The sequence below is a fragment of the Pelophylax lessonae genome (genome assembly GCF_965119305.1).
Source record: "Pelophylax lessonae genome assembly, chromosome: 1".
Classification (NCBI taxonomy): Eukaryota; Metazoa; Chordata; class Amphibia; order Anura; family Ranidae; genus Pelophylax; species Pelophylax lessonae.
Window position 1 is genome coordinate 534,583,581 of NC_138768.1, and position 14,047 is coordinate 534,597,627.

Consider the following 14,047-nt stretch of genomic DNA (forward strand, 5'->3'; position numbering starts at 1 on the left):
CACCCCTGTATCATTTGTTTTGCTGTCTGTACCCCTGTTCAGAAGATTTCATCTCTGTTTGTTTTCACCAGTGGTGATAAAGCTTCAGTAAAGACACATTTTTCCCTTGAGAACTCTTACAGGAGTGAATTTCCTTTCCTATGGGTAGATTTCCTCTCACTTCCTGTTGTCTCCCTCCGTTTGTAAGTAGGAATCGTTTGTAAGTTGGATGTTCGTAACTCGGGGACCGCCTGTACTGTGTGTGGTGAGTCTGCAAATGTGCCATCAGCAAAAGCCATCTGTTTTTTCTCACCGTCCCTTTGGAGAGGGGAGAGGCAGCAGGGGAGATAGCAGGTCCCTTCTGTGAGGTTTTTTTTCCTCTCTTAGATGGGCTTTTGTAGGGACATCTGTGCACTGTGAGCTGGGATCACTCAGAGGGGCTGTATGAGACGGGGGCATGTCCCATGCTGAACTCCTCGTTTCATCTGGAGCTGCCATCTTGCCTGCCTTATGTAAAAAAAATTAGTGAGGCCATTCGGCTGTCCTGGACCAGGTTGCCAGCGGGTAGTGGTGCCTTTAGACATCCTGCAGCCTGTAAGGGATGTGTGGGCTGAATACAGAGCTGTATGAAGTGAAGGCGCTGCTGTTTGTTGCCAATCCCAGAAGAGCTTCCAGATTATGTGGCCATGTAGTGCCAAGGGCAGGCTCCACCACCCTGGAGGGAGTGTCAATGGACTACGAGTGCAGTGTTGACCGACTTGTATTCCTTTGCAAACTACAAGTTCGTCTGCCATGGTGGAAGAGAGGACTTGTAGTAAATTTATTCACAAATATCTCTGGTACCCCTTTACAACAAGAAGAGTGAGCAGCACAGTAGTGACATCACCAACTCTCGCTCTAAATATATAGTTAGACTAGGAGCCCACACTGTGTCCCCCCCACCCCAGCAGCGCTGACGGCTTTCTCTACCTCCCGCCAACTGTTGCAGGGCAGGGGGGACGACTTCAGGAGGAAGAGAAGGGAAGGGGCCAGTACATATGTGATATTTACTGGCCCCTTCCTTTTCTGAATGTACAAAGTGAGTGATTGGTACCGATCACTTATGGTGTTAATTCATAACTGAAGAATTGTAAACTGTGTTTACTATGCTTCAGCTTATGAATGAATAGAAGCCTGAGGACGCAGAGAAAGAATTGGGGATCTGTGTCCCCAGTCACTTTCTCTGTCTCAAAAGTTAGATATCAGGGGTCTGATAATTCACCCAAGCCCCTCCAAAATAACTGTAAAAAAAAAAAATGTAAAAAATAATTATCAAATTGTAAAAAATAATATAAAATTTGTAAAAAAAAAAATGTAAAAAATAAAAAAATATTTAAAATAGTAAGTAAACAAATTGTAAAAAATAATTTGAAAAAATTAAGGGCTCAGTCACATAGGCTCTCTTGCCCATACAGACCCCTGATATTTCACCCAAGCCCCCCAAACACATTGTAAGAATAATGGTAAAAAATAAGAAATTGTAAAAAATATTTTAAAATAATAAAAATATCGTAAAAAAATATTTGAAAAAAATTAAGGGCTCATTTACATAGGTTCTCTGACAGATACAGTGTAAATGAATAGTTTGTTGGGGCCACCTGTTACTCTGTGGGGATGCAAGGGCTATACAAACACAGCTGCAGGTCCACATTTTGACAGCTGTGTAGTGCTGGTGAGTGGCCCTGAATGCACACTGTCTGTGTGTTCGGTGGGGGGAGGGGGGTTTGCGGCCAGGTAGGCTGTACGGGGCCTTGTGATTTATAAAAGTAGCCCTGGTCCTACCTGATGTAGAAAGACATATTTTCCCTTGTTTAAAACTGAAAATGACCAAATGATCTTGAAAATATTGCACAAAAACACAAACTAGAACAAATAGGATGATAGTATCCAAAATAAAAGTGTACCTCAAGCAGGTCACCTTCAATTGAGTATCCAAACAACAGTTTCTGTGCTTCAACACTACCACTGGAAAATATATAACGTTTTTTCCCTGCTTCCTTCCATTTTCTCAGTGCTGGAACAACATCGGCATAAACCCTAGGGAAAAATTTAAAATTGTTTCATTCAGCACATCAAAATGAAGGGATTCATTTATCACTTTCAAAACAGTAATATACAATCAGGTTTCATGTATGATTGCCCTTGTATTCTACAGGCTAGTACACCCTATAAGAAAATCGGCGAACATTTTCGTCCAAAGAACTTTCGTATGATTTTCGTATAGTGTGTAAACAACTTTCGTCAGCTTATTTACGAACTTTCGTACCAAAATTCTCAAAGGGACAAACTCCAAAATTTTTCTCATACGGGAAAAACGAAAGATTTTCGTTTAACCACTTAAGCCCCGGAGGATTTGGCTGCTAAAAGACCAGGGTTTTTTTTTGCGATTTTTTACTGCGTGATTTTAACGGACAATTGCGCGGTCGTGCGATGCTGTACCCAAATGAAATTGACGTCCCTTTTTTCCCACAAACAGAGCTTTCTTTTGGTGGTATTTGATCACCTGTGCGATTTTTTGATCATGCGCTATAAACAAAAAAAGAGCGTAAATTTTGCAAAAATAACAATATTTTTCACATTTTTTTTATATGAAATTCCCCCCAAAAAAATGTAAAAATCTAAATTTTTTAACATTTTCGGCCAATTTGTTTTATGCTACATATGTTTGGTAAAAAAAAAATCGCAAAAAGCGTATTTTGATTGGTTTGCGCAAAAGTTATCGCGTTTACTAACAAAGGGAAAGATTTTTGTCATTTTTGGTGTTTTTTTTTTAACGCGTAATGGCGGCGATCTGCGTTTTTTTTTTGTGGTACTGCGACATTGCGGCGGACAGATTGGACCCTTGACTGACATTTTTGACACTTTTGGGGGTACCAGTGACATTACTGCAGTAATCAGCGCTATACATATGCACTGTTACTGCAAAAATGACACTGGCAGGAAAGGGGTTAAATGTATTGGAGAGGGAGGGGTTTAGTGTGTCCTAGGGGAGTGTTTCTAACTGTAAAGGGACATGGCTATTGGTGTAAAAACAAAGATCAACGGTCCTACATAGTAGAACCGTCTGATCTTCATTTTTACACAGGGGAGAATGACAGGCGACTTGTTTACATAAGCCGCCTGACTTTCTCCCTTCACCGGAGCGATCGTGAGTGACCGGCGGACGATCGGGTTGTTCAGTGAACGAGCCGGGGCGGGCGCGTGCCTCGGCGGGCGCGCGCCCGCACGCCCGCAATTGGCTCACAAGTCAGTGACAGGCGAGTGACGTACCCCTACGTCACTCTGCCTGGCCGGGGCTGACCGCCGCAGTATATAGTCGTGCGGCGGTCGGCAACCGGTTAATGTGTACCGTTTTCGTACGATTTTTGTACAAGAAAAGGCAGAAAAGAAAGACTGCGCATGATCAGAAACAATAAACAACAAAATAAAAAAGCCTTTGTCGTACGAGAATTTTTATACGAATTTTCGTTCATCGGTTCTGATTTGCTGTGAAACAACGAGGAAAATCGGACGATCGTACGCATGATTTTCTTATAGTGTGTACCAAACTTAAGTTATCATGTTCTTGAAAAACAAAATATTTCAATTACATAATTGTACTTACAGATATTTATGTTGCTGTGATGTGTTTTTATATTAGCTTCATACCAGTAATGTCTTAAAGGACATGTAATGTAAATAGTTATTTGTATTTAAAATGCTGCTTTCCGGTAAATTCCAGCTTAACAACAGAGGTACAATAAGGACATGAGCTCCGGTGTATTAAAGCAGTGGTCTGTGTTTGCTCAGTGCTATGTTTTCTTTAAATAAAGGGGCTGATACAAACTTAAAGGGATTAAAATTCCTAACCATTGCTTCAATTTTCTTATATATTCTGTAGCACCCTCCTAGGTAGGTGCTAGTTAGGTAAACTATAGTTTGCTCCATCTGCTTATCGGGGGGAGCCTGATCAGTAGCTAGGCCTGTTGCATGTGTCCATGTGTGATTCATCTGGGTTGAGGGAGTGTCCCCACTGTATCCAATAGGGGAGCCTGTTGGACAGTGGAGAAAACCCAGCCAGTGACAAACAGGCTTTGTAACTGTCCCAGTGGGTTGGCACAAACAGTGGTGCATCCTGGGATACATTATAAAAGTCAAGGGCACATGTGACAGGGTGTCTTTGGGCGGGAAGCCAGGTCCCAGGAGGAGGGTGACAGCGGTCTCTTCTCCTGTCTGTATGGAAGATGGTCACAGGCGGTCAGCCTAGTGAGCTGGAGGTGTGGTGCCAAGCCAGGAGGTCCAGTGGATGCTGACAAGGGAGTCGAAGGCAGAGCGACCTTGGGAAAAACAGTGTCCATGAGTACTGGGAAGCTTGCCAGGGGTCTGCCCAGGAAGGGGACCACTCCAGTAGAGTCTCAGTGGACGGGAGGTCAGCACACACAGAAAGTGACAAAGGGGGTGCTAAGTTAGACCCTGAAGAGTAACCTAAACAGGAGTTTAGATTCTTCATCTTCACTTCAGTGGCAAAGTGAAGCAGCGGCCTTGCCGCACACTACAGTTAGTTGTCCTCAGGATTGTGCATAGTTCAAGTTGGAGTATGCCACTCATCCCTTCTCCCATCCCAGTTCTAAATAAAACACAAAAACTAACATCCCCTGGACTGTTTATTGACTGAGCCAAGGACTTTAAATGCTATTTGTCTGCTAAGGGTAACCCAGGGGAATCCAGAAGGTGCAATTCTCAGCAGCTCCATATGGGGGCAGTGCTACAATTCTATGGCAACTTTTATTATAAAGTAATGTCAGTGGTAAATTATAGCTCAATTAAAGGGAAATGTATGTAAGAGAAATTTGTGCGCTGCCTCTTTCTGCCCACATTCCCGTAAACGTACAAAAAATGCACCAAAACTAGCATCACGGTTGCACTAAAACTAGCATCACAGTTGCACTGCCATTATTTTCTACTGGCACCCCAAATGCAGGTAGCAGTCATGCCAAAACATGTGTTTGGCTCACTGCCAAAAAAGGAGCAGGACCTATTTTGGTGTGGTTGTCATGCGTAAGGCAACCCATTCAAATAAAAACAGGCTGTCCTATGCTGTCGCATGGCACACGTGGAGTAAAAGCGACACGTCGCGTTGCAAAGGTGTGAATGTAGCCATAGCCCGGGTTCACACATATCCAGCTGCGGTTTGCAGTCCGGGGTCCAGTGTGTTTCTGTTCACCGGTTCAGGTGCAAATTTTTGCCTGAATTCTCACCTGAACCAAACCCAAAAATGCACAGGACCTTTTTTGAAACCACACTGTGGCCGCCCTGGATATGTGTGAACTGGTTTCGTTGAAAGCCGGTCACATTCACGTCATGCGAATAGGATGCAGTTTAAAACATATCAAATTCGCATATATGTGAACCCAGCCTAAGTGAGTCAAGAATGCATATTGAGAGTTCAGGCTTCATCATTCATTTATATGCACTTACCCCTACCCAGTGACTAAGACATTCTTTACAACATTGTGCGTGTACTGCGCTGGAATGCCTTTTTAAAGTGTTACGAAACCCAGGACCCTGCATTCACTTTATCTCGTCTCCCACAGTACACAGAACATGGAAATGCAATAGTTTTAGCAAATATAAACTGCTAAATACCTTTTCTCATCAGCAGTTAAAGCAATCTTGTGACTTCTATCAGTGTCTGGTTAAAGCATGTACAAAAAATAAATGACTCCTGCGCTTGAGGGGTTATCTTGAAACGGGTATCCTGAGAATGCGATTCAGGTTGAATGGACGTAGTCCCGGCTGTGCTGCCACTGTCAACAGGTCGTGGTAACCCAAAAAGACTCTAAAAAAGGAACGGACAGAGGGTGCACCAGCCTAGCGCATTATCTTTAAAACAGTTTATTAAAATAAAATAGCATACACATTGTGGTCCTTGATTGCACATGTTTGCCCGTGTTCCAACTTGTTTTGGGAGTACAATGTGTATGCTATTTTATTTTAATAAATTGTTTTAAAGATAATGCACTAGGCTGGTGCGCCCTCTGTCCGTTCCCTTTTTAGAGTCTGGTTAAAGCTTGTAGGAGGAGTTTTCCTACTGCTTTCACTGTCCTATAAGACTGCAGGACCCCTGACCCTCTATCTGGACAGTGCTGATTGGCCCTGTGCTGATCAAACACACTCTACCAAGAAAAAAAAAAACTCTCTAGCAATACACAACAAACTGAGCATGTGCAGCGTGTTCCCTACCTTCTGTATTATCCAGAGATTAGAGAGGACAAGGGGGCACTCTTTACGTGTAGAGGAAAACAGATTTCGTCTCCAAATACGGAAAGGTTTCTTCACCGTAAGAGCTGTGAAAATGTGGAATAGACTCCCTCCACAGGTGGTTCTGGCTAGCTCAATAAATTGCTTTAAAAAAGGCCTGGATACTTTCCTAGGTGTACATAATATAAATGGGTACTAACATTTTTTTATAGGTAAAGTTGATCCAGGGAATATCCGATTGCCTCTTGGGGGATCAGGAAGGAATTTTTTCCCCTGCTGTAGCAAATTGGATCATGCTTTGCTGGGGGTTTTTCGTCTTCCTCTGGATCAACAGCAGGTATAGGATTGTGTATATGGGATTGTATGGTTGGGTTTTCAATACTGTTTTTAGTTGAACTGGATGGACTTGTGTCTTTTTTCAACCTGACTAACTATGTAGTTGGGGACACTGGAAGAAGGTGAGGATCATAGAAGCCAGGATCAAATAGCCTTTTAATACAATGCAGAGGTTCCACAGTGAGTATTACAAGCAAGCTTTCTGCATATACAGACTGATTTTACTGTTGTGGGTTTAGTAACACTTTAACTTTTGCTGCTATTCATTTATTTTAGCATTTTCTCATACTTCTATGCTTTTATTTTGCACTGAAGCTTGTGGAACACATTGTAGCATGTTGCAACACATTGAGCATGAAAACACATTTTCATGAAGTAAAGAAAGTCAAATCTAAATAAAAAAAGTACAAAATACGGTACTTACTCTCCTTTGACTTGTCCTGAAGCATATGCAGCTCTCCACATGTGGCCTTGAAGCTGTTTAAGTGCTGTTGTCTTCCTGTCTAGTGACATCTGCCAATGAACATTATCAACCACACCTTGGATAATCTGTTGTACCTCTGCTTCATTCTTAGGAATAGGCACAAATCCATCAAGTTTACAGTCTTTTTCTGCCTTACATGTACAGATGATAAGAAAAAAGCAGAAGAATTGTAATTATTTGGTATGGGTGATGATGTGTAAAACTAAAATACAAGTAAATGTGTGAAAAATCATTAACTGGCAACAACAACATTACTAAATAGAAAGTTACCAGATAACCTAATTTCCAAGAATCCTCCAGGACAGCACTTAAAGCGGAGTTCCACCCTAAAATTATACTTACCTCCATCTTCATGCCCGGGGTCACCTGAAAAACAAATGGATAATGACAATTTTTTTTTTTTTTACTTACCTGGTTTAGAAGAAAATATACTCACCTTACTTCCTCTTCCTCCCCTCGGCGGCCACGGCGATTCGTCACTTCCTGGCTTGCAATGATTCCTGCGAGCTGAACGTCATCGCTCCCAGGAATTAAATGCGCCTGCACCGGCCCCGACGTCAGTTCCGGTGCAGGCTCCGTCATACCTTGCTAAACAGCTTCTGGGCATGCCCAGAAGCTGTGCAGGGATGACACTGCGGCACCGGAAGTGACGGCGGGGCCGGTGCAGTGCATCGTGGGACCGAAGAAGACGGAAGAGGACACAGAAGAGGATCGCGCTGGCTTCAAGCTGCCCACACCTGAGATGGCAGCGCTGGACAAGACATTTTCTTCTAAAAGGTAAGTGCAACCCGGGACAGATCAGAGGCTAGCCATTGTGGAATGCACTAGCCCTGACTGTCCCGGGGGTATTTTTATTAAAAAAAACGTTCCCAGGGTGGAACTCCGCTTTAAGAGTAATCCAATCCACCTAAACTAGGAAACAAAGGCTTACATGTTAAAAAAAAAAGTGCATCCAATTTGTTTGTTTCAGTAATATATAAAGAACCAAAAAGGTAGACACAACAAACTTTTGTATTGTAAAACATAAAACTGAATGGACGGAAACGCCCTGCTGTCCTGGAAGAATCTTGGAAATAAACAAGGTAACTACAATATAACAGAACAACCACCGCGCAGACCTCCCTAATATACTAATCAGTGAGTGGCTGCCAGCATTAGAATGTGTCCCCACACCCAACAAAATAACAAAAGAAACAATGTTGAGCTACTCTAATCCAATAAAAAAATAATGGTGACTGAAGTGCTAAACAAACCTCCCTACGTGTGTATAAATAAAGTATCAAAATGAATACTCAGATAACTTGTCCATGTAAATTAAACAACAATGGGGAAGAAACCCTCATTAATGTGCACACATTTAGGGTGTTTTCACACTTGGTGTGATTGCCTGGTCCAAACCCGAGTTCGATTGCTCCCCCCTCCCCTGATGGACCGTGTTCACATTTTATTTTTGTATCCGAACCGCGGTACACTTGTGTCATCAAGCTGCAGCCGGCGTGTACTCATGTTGCTTGGCAACCGCTGTAAACGAGAAGGTGCCAAAATGGATAGAATTGCTCGATTTGATACGATTGCGTTCTCATCAGCAGCGAACCGTACTGGAGTTCACATGAACCATACCCCAGACCACCCTTTTTAAGTGGACTCGGGTATGGTTCAGGGGTGCGCACCCGGGTATAAAGACAGTGTTTACATCATCAAAAAGAACCAAATTCTGACGTCAATCGAACCCGGGTGCGCACCATAAGTGCTAGTGTGAAAACGCCCTAAAATAGTGATTCAACCCTACATATTCTCCAAGTGTATAGATAACCACAATGTAGTCACCCCCTAAAAAAATTTGTGGCCACAGGTAACCTCAGCAATGATGGCCCCTGCCCTCCATGTGTAAATTAAAAAGAACATATCACCTCCATAGGAAAATGTAAGAACTAAAAAATACCATGTGTATGATGTACACAATGGTGGTGTCACCCTCTATGGATGCCAATAATAGCCAACCTAAGTGTGCTGCAATCACCATTCCTGAAGCTAACAAAGTGCAAAAAAAAAGTCTAAAATAATACTAATGGTGTCACCCTGTATCAGTGCTAGAACCAGCCTTATAGGTAAGATGAAAAAATATCAAATGCGAATATATGCAATGCAGTAAAAAATGTGATACTCCTACCAAACATGAAAAAATACATGCATATTTCATACACTAGTGTGGCAGGAAAAATATATTAATAGAGGTGTCACCCTTCTGAGAGTTAAGGAATCTACTGGACAGAAGGCTGAGTGGGCAAAGATTCTGGTGCTGACATCACGTTGCTCCCGGGTCAGCAGCGGCCTCTTATGTGAGTTTTCTGGATTTATTGCTCTGTTTTTATGCTATTTTATGTAAAAAGCGTACTACACTGAGAAATTCCTTTGGGCTCTTGGTGAGCTTTATTCCTAGCTGGAGTATACTAGGAGGTACCACTGGGAGCAACACTGATGCCACACTGATCCCTGTTGGATTTCATTCTCACTTGAGTGCTGTTTGATTTCATTCATACTCAGACATATATGTTGCTGTAATGGTAGCCTTTTGTTCTGGTGAGTTTTGAATTCACTTGATCTTGGTGATTGGGCAGTTGAGCACCGTTTGAGAAATATATTCGTGATCAATGGTGTTGCTGGAACAAGTAGTTTTTATCTTCACCAAACACACTATGGGACTTTATTTTTTGGTACTTTTGGATTTCCCATTATCCAATATAGCATTTTTCTACCAGTCATTTAATTTGTCATTATATGATGTATATTGCACATTTATTTCATAATTTTAAATACTGGTGCTGCACCAATGTGTAATATTTATGATTTGAGGTCAGCTATACTACCTTTTCTGCTAGCAGTGTTATTTTCACATTTGGATTTTTATGTCAGCACAGATTCACGTCATCACGCAGCGTCACATATTTTGCGTACAATGTGTCTGTGGGCTTCAATACATTGGTTGTACCAGGAGAAAATTATCCAAATGCATTTAGGAACATGTACACAATATACAAAAGGGCTATCGAAAACACTCTTTATCTAACCACTTTAGATTAGCACACAGTTTTTGGGGTTATGAAAGGTTCACTGGAGATTGGAGGGGTTCAAAAACCTCAGCCAGAGGGAATCATGGTGGATTTTTGGGATGGACACCATGGTCCCCAAGGGACTAAACATAGAATTTGATTTAAATTGTTTTTATTTCAGAATATTAGTTTGTACATTTTTTGTTTTGTATATTTTTCGTACGTTTTTATTAGAGGTTAGATCCTCTCCCTTCCAATGTTTCATTCTCAGTTTTGGTATACATGTTTTAGTATTTTTATGTTACCGTGTATAATAGTTGCAATTTTTGTGGCCAGTTTTTCAGCAATAATACCCATGTAGTGATTAGTCACGCAGTGCATGTTAACACATCTTTTTCAGTTTTTTGGAGTCCCCCTTCATATTTATGAGAGGTTCCATGTACTTTTCCATTTACTATGGCCATTCCACAGTCCCCCACTAGATGGTGTTATTTGATTTAGCTAGTAAATGTTTTACATTTTTTTTCTTTCGGCATATGTACATTGTGTCCTGTTTTTGCTAGGTGAAGATTTGCTGTTAATTATTTGCTTTATGTAATTAAGGAGGATAACAAATCGACCATACATATTTTTTTTAAAGGAGTGGAATGCATGAATTTATCAAATTTATTATATTTTTTCCTCTGGGGTTTCCTTCCCCTGATAGTAAATTAATAATATTTTTAAACAGCTTTTTTTCAAGTTTTTTGTTCTGTGACTGTGGAGTCTTGTCCCATTTGGTCAGACGTTTCCTTTGCAGGGCCCTCGTATGGAACTGTGCAAACGGAACCGCCTCGAAGGTAGACACCATCAGGCCTACCACCCGCATGCAAGTCTGGAGGGAAGACCATTTGTTGGACATCAGGAGGCAAATTGCGGCCTGCAATTTCTGGAGTATGTCCAGAGGAAGGAGCCCTCTGACTAAGGCTGAGTCCAGAGTCAGGCCCAGACAGTCCAGCTTTGTGGACAGAACCAGAGAAGACTTCTGAAAATTCAGAATCCAGCCAAACTCCCGCAGAGTTCATATTGTGATCTCCAGGTTCTCCTCCAGGTTCTCCACCAGAGCAGAAGGAGATTGTCCAAGTAGCCCAGTACAGCGATCCCCCATTGGCGTAGCAAAGCTAGCACCGGAGCTAACACTTTTGTGAAGAGCAGAGGAGATGCGAGACCAAAGGTTAACACCACAAAATGATAATCCTCTTCCACAGCAAAGCAGGTTAAACGATGATGACTGGCACATATTGGAATGTGAAGGTAGGCATCCTTGATATCGATAGAGGCGAGGAAATCCTTCTGACGCAGGGATGACACCACTGTTCACATGGACTCCATTCTGAACTTCTGTACCCGCACAAAGCAGTTTAGCGCCTTAAGGTCAGGGATTGGACGCACTTTGCCTTCCTTCCTTGGAACTGTGTACAGGTTTGAGTAAAAACCGTGAAAATGTTCCTAAGGCGGAACCAGGACAATCACCTCTTGGAAGGAACAGGTCTTGTATGGCCCGAAACAGGCCCTGTAAGCAGTCTGGGGACAGGCACAAGTTGGAAGGAAAAGGTCTTGCCGGGGGACAAGAGTGAAACTTGATCTTGTAACCTGACCGAACGACTTTGTGGACCCACTTGTCTTGCACCCGGGAAGCCCACGGGCTCGGAACCCAGTGAAGACGTCCCCCCACCCCCGAAACAGGTGAGAGCGCACCTTGATGCAGAAGAAGCCTTGTCCTCGGGTCTGGAGAAGCCAGATCCTGGCTTTCCAGAGCAGGTTCCTTTGGATCCTCCAGAAGAGGCCCTGAAAGGCTTTGTCCCCTTGTCGGTCGACCCAGAGGGACAATAAAACATCTTATGAGCTGAGAAGAAAGGCCCATGTCTAAGACAAGGTCCCATGCCCTTAATAGCCTACGGAAGAAAAGTACTCTGCCTCCTGGGAGACCTTTAATGATGTCATCCAGGGTAGCTCAAAACAGGCGATTTCCTTGAAAAGCAAGATCAGTCAAGACCTTTTTTGAAGTCAGATCAGCAGACCAGCACTTGAGCCAAAAAACACACCGAAGGACGACTGCCAAAAGAGGCGAGCCATCAGGGGAGCAACATCCAAAGGGGCATCACAGATAAACTGCAGCCCCTGGACCAGCTGGTCTGCCAGCTCAGCAAAGGCAGGGGGAAGCTGTTACCCCTCCAGGTTACGGTGTAAAAGCTTAGCCCACTCGATCAGACAAAGCACCGAGTGATCCAAAGCAGAGAGGGAGAGGACCCCACCAGATTCCCCACCCACAGAAAAAGTCACCTGCAGCCACCAGGAGAATCTGCACGTGTGGCAATCAGAAAGTGAAATGATCCAGGAATCAGCACCAGGGGATGGGGGAGGGGCTCCCACTGCCGAAATGGCCGCCCACAGGGCTCCACTGTCATGGCCGCTGCTATTTCCAATGGCAAACCACAAGAAAATGGCGGCCGGACTACACAAACATGGCGCCATATATAGAAAAACACAGGCTACAACAAAATGGCGGCCCCGCGTGGCACCATGAGGCTTACAGGGACCCAGTTGGGAGACCAGGCCTCAAGGACAGATCCAGGCAGGACGGCGGGCCCTGGCAGGAGCCCCCACCAGGTACAACCCCCCCCCTTCGCACAATCGATCATCCGGTCGCCGGCGCCGCACCCCCCAGCCCCATCACTGGGGCTGTTAGCGCCCTTCCCCTTTCCAGGAAAGTGGCCAGACCACCCAAATAGCTCCAGCGTGGAGGGGGGGAACAGGAAGAGGGACTTGGCAAGGGGGGTGCCTGCAGGAAGAAGGGAAACTGGGGGGTCTGACCGTCCCAAGGAGGGGCCCCTGTCCACCCTAAAACCCTCCAGGGGGAGAGGGGGGACAGCTACTCACCATATCAGGAACCAGGCGGGCACAGAACCCCTCTCCTCTCCATCGAAATGGGGGGCTGTCGGCCAGGAGGAAAGCTGCGACTCTGGCTGAGACCTAGTCATATGCGACCTTGTGGGACATTTAACTCGCAGGCCAGCCCCCGTCCAGTGGGGCTATGTCACGGCCAACCTAGCGCTGAGCTGAGGTCTGCGTGTGCTCGCTGGCTAGACTGGGGTGACCACTGGATCTAGATTATCCAGCCCATCGTCCAATCCAGCAGTTGATTGTAGATCTCACAAGAAAAAATCCAGGAGAAAAAAAATGTTCTATCTAAAAAATGTTGCCAGGACCAAAGATCCCAGCAAGGAAATAGTTTGAGTGGCTATAGCATAGAGAGGGAGTATACCCCCTTGGACTGCCAATGGATGTTGCCAGAATTATTTTCTACCTAGTGTCCTACTCCTGTAGGAGGCAGTATAACCCAGTGTTTCTCAACGCATGTCCTCAGGGCACACTAACAGGCCAGATTTTAAGTATTACCTTGGGGAGATGCAGACTAAAATACTGCAATCACTGAGCAGCAAATGGTATAACCCAATGGTTATGAATATTAGGAGCTGTGTCCGTCAATGAACGAAAGAGAAATATTATTTAGAGTTACATACATGATACATGTTTTAGTTAAAGGAGACGTAACACCTTACAACGTTGATAGTGACTTATCTTGGAGAAGAAATGCATATCATATGACAAGTCTGCTATTTGATCTACTTAGAATGTCAGGAAAGGTCTAGAGGAGCGCACACACGATTGCTGCATAAGCTGAGAGTAACCAGCCAACTGTAACTTATGTATCACAAGCATAATGGTCACCATGCACCTTACAATCTGACAATAAATCTATGTGCGATCAACTTTAGATTTGCCAAAACCATGTAATATGAGGAACTAGCTAATACAGCTACTGAACATCTATCCAATCAGGTAGGATCTTTTACTACACAGGTTTTCCTAAAGCCCC

At 43.7% G+C, this 14,047-nt stretch overlaps 1 protein-coding gene across 1 annotated transcript in view; it reads right to left on the reverse strand.

Annotated features, from left to right (window-relative positions):
* ENOPH1 (enolase-phosphatase 1) overlaps positions 1-14,047 on the reverse strand; it is a 44,723-nt gene that overhangs the window by 16,792 nt on the left and 13,884 nt on the right. The window contains exons 3-4 of the mRNA XM_082272315.1: positions 7,019-7,209; positions 1,923-2,055 (exon numbers count right to left, since the gene is read on the reverse strand). Coding sequence (XP_082128441.1) covers positions 1,923-2,055; positions 7,019-7,209 — 324 coding nt within the window. The remainder of the gene's footprint in view (positions 1-1,922; positions 2,056-7,018; positions 7,210-14,047) is intronic.